Raw genomic sequence first — 13,736 nt, 5'->3', positions numbered from 1 at the left:
AGTTTGGTGGCGGTGCGACAATATTGAACAAGTAATTTATCGTACACTAACTAGTATATTCGTTTTTCTCCGTGTATATTTTTCCTCTTCGCGAGTCTCTCTCAGATTTGAACCATTTGAACGCGCGGGCACCCTGAAACTGCGCAATATTTATTTTTACTCCAATTTGAGTAACTCAGAAAGAGCGTGATTGACTTGCCAGAACTGTCAATTCACGCCCGTCCGTCCCGCATTCGCTTTTGTTTATCAAAACTTCATTCACCGTGTTAACACGTGCAGTCAAATTCGTTAAATTTATGTGGAATAATAATTATTAGAGCTTTAAGTAGCTAAATAACTACTATTTGTGTTGATAACAGATAAATCTAACAATTTCTAGTGCTGGTATGTTCAAGAGTTTGAAGACAACATGGTGAAAGCGAAGAAAAATCACATCGACTCCGATGCACTGCTGAAGAAGAAATCCCTTCAAGGCGTGAAAAAGCCTAATCCCTTCGAGATTCAAACGAGCAAAGCCAAGTTTACCATTTTAAACAGGGACTCGCAACCGAACCGCCGATTTGCCGGGATCCCTGGCGTCCAGAGGGCACGGGCCATTGAAAAACGGAAACAAACGCTCGGGCAGGAGTTTCTGCTCAAGAACAAAAGCAATCGTTTCACGGATCAGCGCAAAGATGGACGAAACATGAGTCGGGATCAAATGGCCACGGAACGTAAATCGGCGGCCACCCGACGGAAGGAACTGTACAATCTGAACGACATGGTCAAGCTGACGCATCGTGGACAAACGCTGGAGGAAATCGAACGGTTTGATGATGCGGTGGATAATGATGACGATTCTGACGACGATGGAGGACAGCTGGAAGGTAATTTGGGAATCGCAGGGCTGGTAGCGAGACACACTTTAAGGTGATTTGGTCGGTGTTCAGACAGACCGGACTAGATGATATTTTGACGTTCTAGAGAAACGTTCAGGACTCCATCATTTCTGATTTTTTCGATGCTATTTCAGTACAGATGTATAATCAAATATATAAGTTCCTTTATAACAGCTAACAATGCAAACATTTTGACATTTCGAATGTCTGGGGTACATTTTCCTGGAATCATCTAAAAAAACACTTGGTCCAGTCTGTCTGAACACCGACCATTTGGTCATTAAAAAGTCACTATTTGTCAGTAAAGTAATCTCGTAACGCGGGTAGATTACCTTTTCATGGTGCGTTACGAGGTAAGATCTACCATATTGTACTCTTGTTGTATCTGTTCTTGTTAATACTGATAAGTTATGGTCGGAAGAGTATAAGAGAGTAACAAGTCACTAAGACCCACCTATTTGTCCTAGATGATGAGGAGGTCGACATAAAATGTCTCATGCGATGAAACCTGTTCACAGTTACACAAAACGACTTTGAACCTTATAAGTAGAGGCAATAACTTATATGCAAGAGTACCGATGCATGGTCAAAATCGGTATTATCCAACCAGCATAGTGGCCTAACCTGATTAAGGGGCGCGCTTTTGAGAGTTTAATGATGAAAAACTGTTTTCTCCAAAAGGTATAAATAGCGGTATTTTTTTCTAAGGAGGCTCTATGCAAAATGGTCAAGAATGATAATTGTATAAAAAACGACTACTTCATTATTTCTCAATAGTAATGGAGTAGAACGACATGCACTAAACAAAGAGCACGGGTATACCACAAAAGATCACAGAAAACTGTCGCAGTGGTTCATTCCGAACAGAAACAAAAATAATCTCGCATAATTTGTGATCTCGCCCTAAAAGCCATTGGTAACCAAGTGTGTAGCTTGTTGTTACTGAGCAAACCAACGGATTTCCACTGTATTTAACAATGCTACGATGAAGAGAAGATCCACCTCTATCTCGCAGTGGTGATAGTTTTTATCTTGGTTCATTCCTTTGCTTTGGAATAAGGAGCTTTACATTGTCATGGTCATTTAAGCAGGGCTGGTAGCAGGTCTTTTTTTAGAGACTTGGCCTATAATTCAATGCAAGTCTCTAAAAAATCTGTATTAATAATGGTAGTCTTCACAATCCATTTTAATCAAAACGGTTCTCCTTTCAAGTTATTCTGCTGTCAAACTTTAGAATTTCCTAAGACTATTTTGTAGGTTTTTCAGGAATCTCTTCTCAGACTCCTCGAGGAAAAGCATAAGGCAATCAGCTGGTAGTGATTGCTTATTTTTTTTTTAAATTTCTTTATTAGTATCATTCCCCTGGGCTTGGGATTATATTTTCCAGGGAGCGATGAATTTTGATAATTGATCGCTGTTGTTAGTAGTTTTGATTAGATGTTGGGTAAATTTCAAAGCAATGGCAACCTTTTTATTACAAAATTTAGATTTTATCTTCTGACCTTAAGATTCTGGTTAAACTACTGTACTATGCAGTTGGGCTGCACTAGGTTATCACTCATCAAAATTACTTTCACTTCGGGAAAATATAATTTCAAGATGGCGAGAATATTACGAACTGAGGGTGGGTTAGGAGCACAATCAGACCCTTAAATGTGCAATGTGGGGTAGTAATTGGGAATGCCATTGACGGTTTGTAATCATTTACGAGGTTTTCGAAAACCAACAGGGCGCGTGCACCGGGTTGCGGATAGGAGCAAAGGGAGATCAATAGCATCTACCTAAAATAATATAGCAAAATGCCGTTCCATGATTAGGTAATGTTAAGCGATCTTCTATGGTGTTCTAGTACTATAAAATTCTTCACTCACTGGGAATTCTGGCCTTGATAATATCAATAGTGATAAAAACATAAAATAATACCTAATACTTAAAAAGTACAATGCAGTAATAAATAAAATAAAATCAATTTTCTATACTTGACAAGGTTTTGAAGACAATCAATGAGTGAAAGAACTACCTGTTAGAAAAGCCACATCAGCTAAGTCTATACATATACAAATGTTGGTCGTAGGGTCATGGCGAGCATTCGGTATGTATGTCTATGACTGATTCTTAGGCGGCATCCACAAATTACGTAACGCTCTAGGGGGAGGGGGGGAGTAGGCTCATGCGTTACGGCTCATACAAAAATTTAAAATTTTTCATACAAAAAACGTTACGGAGGGGGGGGGGAGGTGGTCGAAAATTTCCAATTTTAGCGTTACGTAATAAATGGACGCTGCCTTATCTAATAGGAGCACTAGAAGACCACGCGGACAATTTCGAAACAAATTATTTTTATACATCGTTCTTACGATCCGAAAGGCTCAGCTATGCTGCAAAGTCATTTTATAAGCTATTCATTACTATTGTTTAATTGTTTATAATTCTAACAAAACTACATAATTAACTCATTACTAATCACTGTTCCTATATTCTCTTTTTCTCTCCTTCTTATCTGTTGCATGGTTATGAGCCAATGAGAATATATATCAAGGTGTGGAAGAAGAAGCAATGGCTATGTATTAGTAAAGAGAAAAAACGTAAACAAAAATAACTACGTCACTAATTTACACGGCTTCTTATGGGAGCTCACTCGCTTGTAGTTGTGAAACTTTTTGCACCGTACATGGATGTCACGCACACTAAATGTCTTTTCCACACCTCGGTATATATTCTCATTGGTTATGAGCATCACCAATATAACGCATGAGCATGCACAATAAGAATAATTTCAGGATTGAAAGCAGTACATGGATACCTGGATAGAATAGCTTCGAAAAGGGCGCTCAAAATATAATATTTCTGGTCAGGGAAGTATTATCATCAAGGGTATGTAAAATTTTTCCATTATTAACACATAGATCACACAAACAAATGAACTAATAATATCAAATATTTTTGAAATCAATCAGTGCAAAAACAGATAAAGTTTGTAAAGTTATCACCATCGATTGAATTGCGCTCTTTATAGTAATGTTCAATTAGTATCAAAATCTCCTAAAGCGTCGCATTGTGCCATCAGCAGCCCTTAGCATCACTCTCATATTGTTATTATTTTGTTGTTTATAAAATTTCTAGAAAGCGATCAGCATATTCTTTCTTACTTTTACAATGGCCGATCTATTTGGAATTTTCAAATCAAACTTCAAAACTCAAATTAAATTGCTTTCAGCACATTTAAATTTTGCAGCATTTGTCGCATTACTGTGTCAAGTCTTCTCCATTCCCTATACCCTACCCCAACCCTTCTTATCCTTTCCGATGGTGTTCAAGTGGTCCGCATAGACTATTACGGCCATTACTTATCCCTTCCCCCGGCTTTGGACTGACTTGCGCTCTCATTGCCCCACCAAACGCTGCAAAATGAAAATGAAATTTCTTTATTAGTATCCAAACATTACATTCATTATTTCTTATATCTATGTGTTCTGTGTTATTAGACAACACTATCATCCTAATTAGGTAAAACAAATTTAAGATTTCATTAACATTTTGTTAACAACATATTATATTTCATTTGCCGTAGCAGTTCAAGATTTTTTACAGGTGAGTTGATTTCACCTGCTTATAAGAGAAAAAAAAACGTTTTGAATATACTTAACCTAATTTAACCAAAAAATATAACGCATTAATCGTGGCAAGAGAAAATTGTAACGATTTTTGCCTGAAATTATTGATTATTTTATTTGACATTTGTTCCAATACTACACTTTTTTATATTAAACTTTGGGAGGGATTATTAGAGTATGTTTAAAACTACAAATGAACTTTAACACTTCACTTTTTGCAAAAAAAAAAATAAAATACTAAAATCACTAAGGTGAGCAAATACCTTTAAACTCTAATATGTGTTGCTTATCTTGACAGATAGGCCTATTTCGTCTGCGACTTACAGACTTCTTCAGTGTCGAGTGCTCGACTTGATGAGAACATCGCATGGATCTATTATTTATACTAGAAAAAGTGTGTGGGTATGTTAGAACTAGATTCTACCTGTAATCGTATACAGGAGGTCATTTTTTAATTGTGTACCTAATCAAATGAAAGGATTGTCAAAATTACAAATTCCTGCTTGTTTGGCAGTTGGTCAATCAATGTGTTTATGTATTGTGTGTGTGAAGGTAAGGTATAAGTCTAAACAGCCAAGAGTACCCATTTCCTTGATCTTTGTTTAGTAATTTATTGTGGTTTTGTTTGAAAATTTCTATGCTTTCCGCTACGTCAAGCTTCCAAGGATTTGAAATATGTCGTAAGAGTTTGATATTTTTTGTGTTAAGGAAATGTTGTTCATTGTAAATATGTTCTGCAACTTTTGATTTGAAATGGTGTACATGTCCTTTTTCTGTGTCTTTGTGTGCTTTAGTAACTTCTGCTACGTGTTATTTAAAACGAGTATTGAGAGTCCGTTTTGTTTGTCCTATGTAAATTTTATTGCAGTGGTCGCATGTAATGTGCATGTAAACGCCTGATTTATATAAACTGTCAATTGGGTCTTTTGTTGAACCTAGGAGAGTTTGGAGTTGGTTGTTTCTACTGGTAAAAACTAACTCGAAACCAAACTTTCATAGGATTGGGCGTAGCTTTTTTGTTTCATCGTTGTAATTGACGGCTATATGTTTGAGTGTTGGTTGTTCTTGTGTCAGAGTAGTAAGTGAACGTTTGTACTGTTCTCGTGTTCTTTTGTCGATGAGTTGTTTGTTTGTTGTTTGTCTTGTGTAACCGTTTAATTGTCCTGTGTAGTTAAGTTCCTTTCTTCTACCAGTTTCACTGAGGGGGATTGTTAACATTCGATGTATCATGTGATTGAAGGAAGACATTTTGTGTTGGTGTGAGTGATTTGATGTGTTTGGAATAATACGTTGAGTGTTAGTTGGTTTTCTATAGATTTCAAATGTAAGTGATGAGTGTTCCTTTACAATAAGTAAGTCCAAGAAAGGCAATTTGTTATCCTGTTCCACTTCGTAAGTAAATTCAATGTTTTTGTGAGCCTTATTAATTGTTTCTAAAGTTTGGGGTAAGATGTGTTTTTTAACTATGCTGAAAACATCATCAACGTAACGCCACCAGATTTCAGGGAGCTGGTTTTTATCTTCTAATCGTTTCTCTAAATTTGCCATAAAAATCTCACTTAAAAATGGAGAAAGAGGGTTTCCCATCGGGGCTCCATTTAACTGTTTATATGTTTTATCTCTAAAGGAAAAATAGTTTTCTTCCATGCAAAGTTTAGTTAATTTAATGTATTACGTACTTGTTTTATCCAATCTGTGCCTTCATATTGACTAAGTAGCCAATCTTCTAATAGGCTTATGGCCTCTTTAACAGGAATGCTAGGGAATAAAGATTTGACATCGAAAGAAACCAAAACTTCATCATCGGCTATTTTTAAATTTTCAATTACTTCTGTAAAATGTTTGGAATTTTTAACTGTTTTACTATGAAACTGTTTTGGAAAATTTTGGAATTTCTGGACTAAATACTTTGCAATCTTGTGGGTGGGTGATCCAATAGCTGAAACAATCTCACGCATTTCATTACCAGGTTTATGAACTTTAGGAAGTCCTTTAATTCTTGGTAATGAAGGGTTAGATTCTTTCAGAGAGTTTACAACATTACCCAAAACCGGTTTTGCTTCTTTTAACGCTTTGTCAACACGTCTTATCATTCCTGGAAGAGGATCTGTTCTTTGAATACGGTAAGGTCCATGTTTAATTTTGTTCTGCATTATTTCTTCGTATTTAGATTTATCAAAAATTACAGTAGAATTACCTTTATCTGCTCTTAAATAGAAAACCGGTTTTGTGTTGAGTTGTTTGATTATGTTGTGTTCTTTGTTTTGGGGTGTAGTGTTCGTGTTGCGGATGATGTTGGCTCTGTAAATTATTATTGTTGATTGCTGTTTCAATGTCTATGACTGTTTGTGTCGTGTCAGGTTTTTTTGGTATAGCGTAGGTCAGTCCTTTGTTGAGTAGGGTCAATTGTTCATCTGTGAATAGTTCAGATGAACGATTAACCACTATTCCATCTATGTTATGTATGTTAGGTCTTTGAGAAGGACGTGAAAACTTTGGATTTTGATACTTTAATTTATTAAATTTTTCTGATAAAGATTTACGTTTTCTTTCTGATTCACAAAATTCTGCTATTTTTACTTTAGTTAGGAAAATTTGAAAATTATCTTGGAATTCTTTTGCTAATTTTAGATGTAGAGAATAGCATTCCAAAGTTTTCACGTTAATTCTACCGTAGAGTGCCTTTATTGATCGTCTCAATAATTGCATCTCTATGTCTTTAATTATGTCCGGGTTCTTAGCTGTTTTGACAATTACCTTATGACTTACGGGTGTAAGTCATAAGGTAATTTTTGCAAAAAGTGAAGTGTTAAAGTTCATTTGTAGTTTTATTTGTTCCAATGTTTCAACATTGGATATTATATGTAACTCATTTGTACTATACCAGGGAGGAAGCTTCAGAATCATTTTGGAAATTTTATTTTGAATTCTCTGCAGAGCTTTCTTCCTGGTATTACAACAGCTAGTCCATATTGGTAAAGCATACAACATGGCTGGTCTGAAAATTCGTTTGAATATCAAAAGCTTGTTCTTAAGACAAAGTTTTGATTTTCTATTAATAAGGGGATAGAGACATTTTACATATTTGTTACATTTGGCTTGAATGCCCTCAATGTGATTTTTGAAAGTTAAATTCTTATCTAGCATGAGCCCTAGATACTTAACTTCATCTGACCAATTTATTGGAACCCCTCTCATCGTGACAACATATCTACTTGAAGGTTTTAAATAATATCATTGGGACTATACATAGTCTGTTGATGTAAACCTAAATAAAGAGCTTTGGGTTTATGTGGGAATATTATTAGTTGAGTTTTGGAAGCATTAGGAGAAATCTTCCATTTCTGCAAGTATGAAGAAAAAATATCCATATATTTTTTGCAATCGACTACAGATGACACGCAGGCTTCGTCCTTTGGCGGAGAGGCCTGTGTCACCCGCAAACAAGGATTTTTGACATCCCTGAGGTAACTCAGGTAAGTCAGATGTGAAAATATTGTATAGTATTGGTCCCAAAATGCTGCCTTGGGGAACACCAGCTCTTACAGGAAGTCTTTCAGATCTGGAGTTCTGATAATTAACCTGAAGTGTACGATTTGACAGATAACTTTGAATTATTCTAACAATGTATGTTGGAAAATTAAAGATTTTTAATTTTACGATCAAACCTTCATGCCAAACACTGTCGAATGCTTTTTCTATGTCTAGAAGAGCAAGACCAGTAGAGTAGCCTTTAGATTTGTTGGAACGGATCAAATTTGTTACACGTAAAAGTTGATGAGTGGTCGAATGTCCATGGCGGAAACCGATCTGTTTTCGTTTTCGTTGATGTGGGCCATCATTCTGTTCAAAATGACCTTTTCCAAAAGTTTACTGATGGAGGAAAGCAAACTGATTGGACGATAGCTAGAAGCTTCTGCAGGATTTTTGTCTGGTTTTAAAATTGGAACAACCTTAGCATTTTTCCATTTGTCAGGAAAATATGCTGATTGAAAACATTTGTTGAATATATCAACTAAAACTGATAAGCTGCTTTCTGGAAGTTTTTTGATGAGGATGTAGAAAATTCCATCATCGCCAGGAGCTTTTATATTTTTGAATTTTTTAATAATAGTTCTCACTTCTTCCAAATCAGTCTCCCAGGCATTTTCGAAAATGTTCTCTTGATTAAGAATATTTTCGAAGTCCTGAGTAACTTGATTTTTAATTGGACTACTAAGTCCTAAATTAAAATTGTGCGCGCTTTCAAACTGCATAGCAAGTTTTTGAGCTTTTTCGCTATTAGTTAGTAACAATTTGTTTTCCTCTTTCAATGCCGGTATTGGCTTCAGAGGTTTTTTCAAGATTTTAGATAATTCCCAAAAGGGCTTAGAGCCAGGGTCCAATTAAGAAATTTTATTTTCAAAATTTTTGTTTCTTAAAGCTAAGTATGCTGTTTCGCTCAAGAAAAGTAAAGAAATTCCTTGACTGAAAGGGTCAAGAAATTTCCTACAGAGAGCCCCCTTTGAAGTGACATTTCTTCTCAACTGCGTACTGCGATCAGAAAAAAGTGATTTTCTTGACCATTTCTTGGGAGAAATTTTCCACGCATCAAGATAGGCGATTCCTTTTCTTGTCAGTAGCAAACCGGCCTTAAATCTGCAAAACGTTTCTTGATTTCTTTCTGCAAATCCTGCCATATAATTTTTATAGCAGGATCGCGAGTGCGTTGAAATTGCCTTCTCCTCACGTTTTTAAGACGGATCATCGTCTATAATCACCGATTCAAATTTTACTTCACATTTTGGAATTGCAATGCATGAGTAACTAATTGGCTACAAAGATGACTAGAGTCGGTTAAGACCAAATCAATCGTAGATGGGTTTCTAGAAGAGAAAAACATATAGGGCTATCAGGGTATTGAATTGAGAAATATCCTGAAGAGCACTCATCAAAGTGATTGTTCATTACAATTTGCCTCCATCTGACTTAGTGTCTTAATGAAGAAATAATATAAAACGGTTACAATAACGACAGTTACAATTACTCAACTAACATAGCACTAGAATTTAAAATGTTGTCAAATTAGTATAATAATCCTAAACTATGGATTATTTCGACTCATGTTTCGAATACATGTCGTGAATCGTTGGCTAATGGAGGCCAATGGCACGTCGAAATCGAACAAATGAGCGACACCATTGAATGTATTGGATGCAAACCGAATAGGATCATGCTGTGATTTCTTAAGCTACTGGTAGATGTTCAGGGATTTCTCCAGAGATCTCTCCACCTCTATATATGGGTGTTTCTTCTTACTATGCATACAAATTATTTATAAAATATAAAATATGTTGAGGTACGTTCAATGTGAGTACAGTTAGAATGTAGTTTAGTTTAGTTAGTTTAGTTCATTTTATAAATTACAACTTTTCTATTATATCATCGCTGTTATTGATGTATCCCTAAGCATCATGTTTTTGCTATATGTCACATATTAAACCCATTTACATCACGGCTTACATTATAATTATTTTTCTAAGTTCAATGTTAAGTGTTGCATACATCCAGGCAATTTTATGAACACATATCGTAGTATATAGGGCCTTCCTTAGCCGAGTGGCCACACGATATACGAATGCGAAAATGGCAACTTTGGCAAAGAAAGTTCTCAGTTAATAACTGTGGAAGTGCTCATAAGAACACTACGCTGAGAAGCAGGCTCTGTCCCAGTGAGGACGTAAATGCCAAGAAGAAGAAGATATCGTAGTATACATTGAGCGGTGTGTCGAAATTTCCCGTATAGCGTTATGAGATTGCGTGTTTTGCCATAATGTTTCAACCTAAGTATAAAGTGGCTAAAATTTTACAAGGAATCCGATTCTGTGCATTTATCAAATATATAAAGCGATTCGAAAAAGTTTATATAAGGAAGTGTGGATAATTTTGAGGCACGTTTAAAACCGAGGTTAGATCCGGATGGTACATCGTTGGTACACGCAAGTTCCGAGAAAATCGGAACGGTTTGTCCAGATATTCGAAAAATCGACCGTCTATTCAGCAGGATCACCGTTTTTGAAGAAAACGTGAGGTACGTTCAAAATCCCGCGAGGTACGCGCTATGGTACGCAGTTGGTACATTTACGATACGGTATTAGTTTTTATTTTTGTGAAAAGTGTCCTGCTGGATATATTGACATTCGATTTCCGTGTTCCAAATTTCTAAATTGTCTGTGATCAACTAGAGAACTAAATTGCGGTCGGACCTGGTGTCGAACGACAGTCATCATCATGTTCCAAAGAGAAGAAGCAAAGTGTTAGAGGAAAATTGGCGGATTCATTTCTATTTTTATTAGCGAAGAAGTCCGAGTGAAGATCATGAATTAATTCTTATTTTCTTTAAATAAAATGCATTACTTCCAGCATTGGATATAATGTATGTTGTTAGATAAAAATCGGATTCCACTAACAGATTTTCCTAGTTTTCAGCTTCGAATAAATTAAATATGCTAATCCCGGGCTTCTCACATTATGGATTTGCGGCGCTCCGCTTGTTGCTGGCTCACTTGTTTGAGAAAAAAAACATTCAAGTGAGCTTGCGACAAGCAGAGGAGCCTCGAATCCATATTTTGGAGAGCAAGAGTTCTTCTATCAAATTTATTCTTTCAGTCTCATGACATTCATGTTCTATCACACATGACTACCGAAAGCCACTATAATTCGAATTCAATAAGAAAATCAGATGGTTTTCATGATTTAATATTTAGACATTCATGTTTGTTTCACATGACAACCTAATGTTGATACACATGTTATTATACCGTGAAGTCAATGACGAAATCCATATGGCTACCACACTCAAGTCAAGTGGTTTTCCTCATTGCGCAAATCTATAAGTAAAACCACGACCTTGACGTGTAGATTTTTCTCAGTGAACAAAACTTGAAAACAATGGTGCTAGTACTCTCCTGATGACAGTGTTGGGAGTTCGCAATAATAATGTATCTTCTTTCAAGGTGAATTAAGTAATGGGTGCTCTAAATTTCAAAACATCCTCCCGCCGTTGACACACCGTGTCAAATCACGTCGGCTCCTGAACGATGAACCACGTTGTCTTCGATTGGCAATATCGTTATTTTGCTGATGGATCTGCTTATTTCTCCGTTAGCGGTTCGCATCTTAACCACGCGAACTAAACCATCAGCACCCGGTGTTACTTCTGTTTTGGACGACCAAGGTGCCACAGTTGCGGTGGCATATTGTCTTCCCTTATGACTACGAGCATACCCGGTACGATTGTTATCTTGCCCTTATACCACTTGCTTCTCGGCTGTAACTCGCTCAGGTACTCGGCAGACCATCTACTCCAAAAATCCTGCTTCAACTTCTGTAGGTGTTGCCATCTGGACAAGAATGATACTCGGCCGTTGCTATAGCTTGGTTCGGGCACTGCTGTTTATTCACGACCAACTATAAAGTGACCAGGAGTCCGAGCAGTTAGATTGTTCGCTTCAGTAGAGTTTTGCGTTAGAGGCCTGGAGTTTAAAATCGTTTCTATCTGAACTACTAATGTGCTCATTTATTCGTAGTTAAAAAACAGCTCGCACAGCACAATTTTCAAGTGAGATTTCGATGCTTCAACTCCGGCCTCTCATATGTGATTCCATGAATTGTACCACTTCAGGAGGATGCATTCGGATTCGGAAGCATTTGACGCATTTCTTTGCTATTTGCCGAATAATACACTTAGTTCGTACTGGCCAATAGCGTTGGCGAATTATTGCCAATAATCCTTGTTGGCCGATATGGAGATGCTTCTTATGCAGAGTCGCAATTAAAATCCTCATCACATGGTGGCTGTGTGGCAATAGCAATTGACACATTCCACACACATCTACGCCAAGATATCAAAATTTCAAACTCTGAAATATTTCTAAAGCTATGCAGAACATAAAAGACAATATGTTGAATTGTATAAAAACATACATTTGATTGAGAATACCATAAAAACATACCTGAAGTGTTATATAATGTTTATATAATTTATTGGTGGGAAAAACTGAGACATTTAACAACATTTTTATAAAAGCCCTGTATCAAAATTTATCAAGTGTAATATGACTGTCTTATCCGTTAACTAGAAGGGTGTTGATGAAATTATTATGTGTGGGTTTATTTTTTTTTTCTATCTTTATTAACGAGATTTTTAGCCCTGGGTTGGTTAGTGGGCTAGGGCTAGTGGGTTTATTTGTTTCAAACGAATTATTGATTCTTTGAAAACGTATTTAATTAAATAGTCACATTATTATGGTGTCGCGTTACGAAAGTTGCCTAATTTTTGACATTGTAAAATAAATACTTATTATAGAACTTTCATATTTTGGATTCTCTTCCTACTCGTCAAAATATGTGTTTTCATAAAAAAGATTTAAAATCGGACCATTCTTCGAAAAGTTACACAAGGTGCAAAACTATTGTGTCGCGTTACGTTAATTTTAACCGTAAATTTTCAGGATGAAACTACAAATTTCACAATGCTCGTTCTCAGCAATGCAACAACCGATTTTCGAAAGTTTTGGCTTTTAGTAGAAGGAAATAGTTATACTAGTTTTAAGAGTTGGTGCCACCCCGCTGTACAGTGGGGATTCGCTCGTTGGGGGTCCGCTACATGGAATGACTCGATTGTTGGATGTTCGCTGGTTGGAAAATATCCAAACTAAAAAGCACTCAAATGTCACCAGAAAATGTCAAACTGACTTTGACGTCTGAGTACCGTAGCATAGTGGTTTTCACGTCCAATGGTATGGGTACCCTAGTGTAGATGTAGTTGTGAACCTTAGAGGAAAACAATATGCACTCAGTCTCGAAAAACACGCAGTAAACGGGTTTAAATTTTTCAAATTGGGTAATATTTCCATATGCATTTTGGTGAGTCTGGAAAGCGTGTGCAAGTTTCTTTGAGGAAAACAAAAACAAACTGTGTATGACGAGCGTATGCTAGTATACGTGTGTTAAAATGTCACTAAGCTCTTTTGAAGTCTTCATATATAGATCAAATGCGTATGTATATGTGCGTTTCGTGACGATTTGCTCTCCAGATGGAGCATTTTCACCAGCTGTCAGTCGTTCCAACTAACGGGTCGGATCCGCTAGATGGAAGGCAGTCGTGTTCCAACCAGCGAACCCCCGCTGTACCCCTCCCCGTTTTTGTGAGATGTGAGTGGCTAGTGACCCAAATCTTATCAGACAGGGATACAAACTCTAG

At 36.5% G+C, this 13,736-nt stretch overlaps 1 protein-coding gene across 1 annotated transcript in view; it reads left to right on the top strand.

The window, feature by feature from the left end:
* Positions 1-250: 250 nt before the first annotated feature.
* LOC5579213 (nucleolar protein 14 homolog) overlaps positions 251-13,736 on the top strand; it is a 32,707-nt gene continuing 19,221 nt past the window's right edge. The window contains exon 1 of the mRNA XM_001657290.2: positions 251-866. Coding sequence (XP_001657340.2) covers positions 410-866 — 457 coding nt within the window. The 5' untranslated portion in view covers positions 251-409. The remainder of the gene's footprint in view (positions 867-13,736) is intronic.

Source organism: Aedes aegypti, chromosome 1 (genome assembly GCF_002204515.2).
Source record: "Aedes aegypti strain LVP_AGWG chromosome 1, AaegL5.0 Primary Assembly, whole genome shotgun sequence".
In the NCBI taxonomy this organism is placed as follows: domain Eukaryota; kingdom Metazoa; phylum Arthropoda; class Insecta; order Diptera; family Culicidae; genus Aedes; species Aedes aegypti.
Note: the sequence above shows the minus strand (reverse complement) of the source record. Positions and strands in the feature narration are given on the sequence as shown.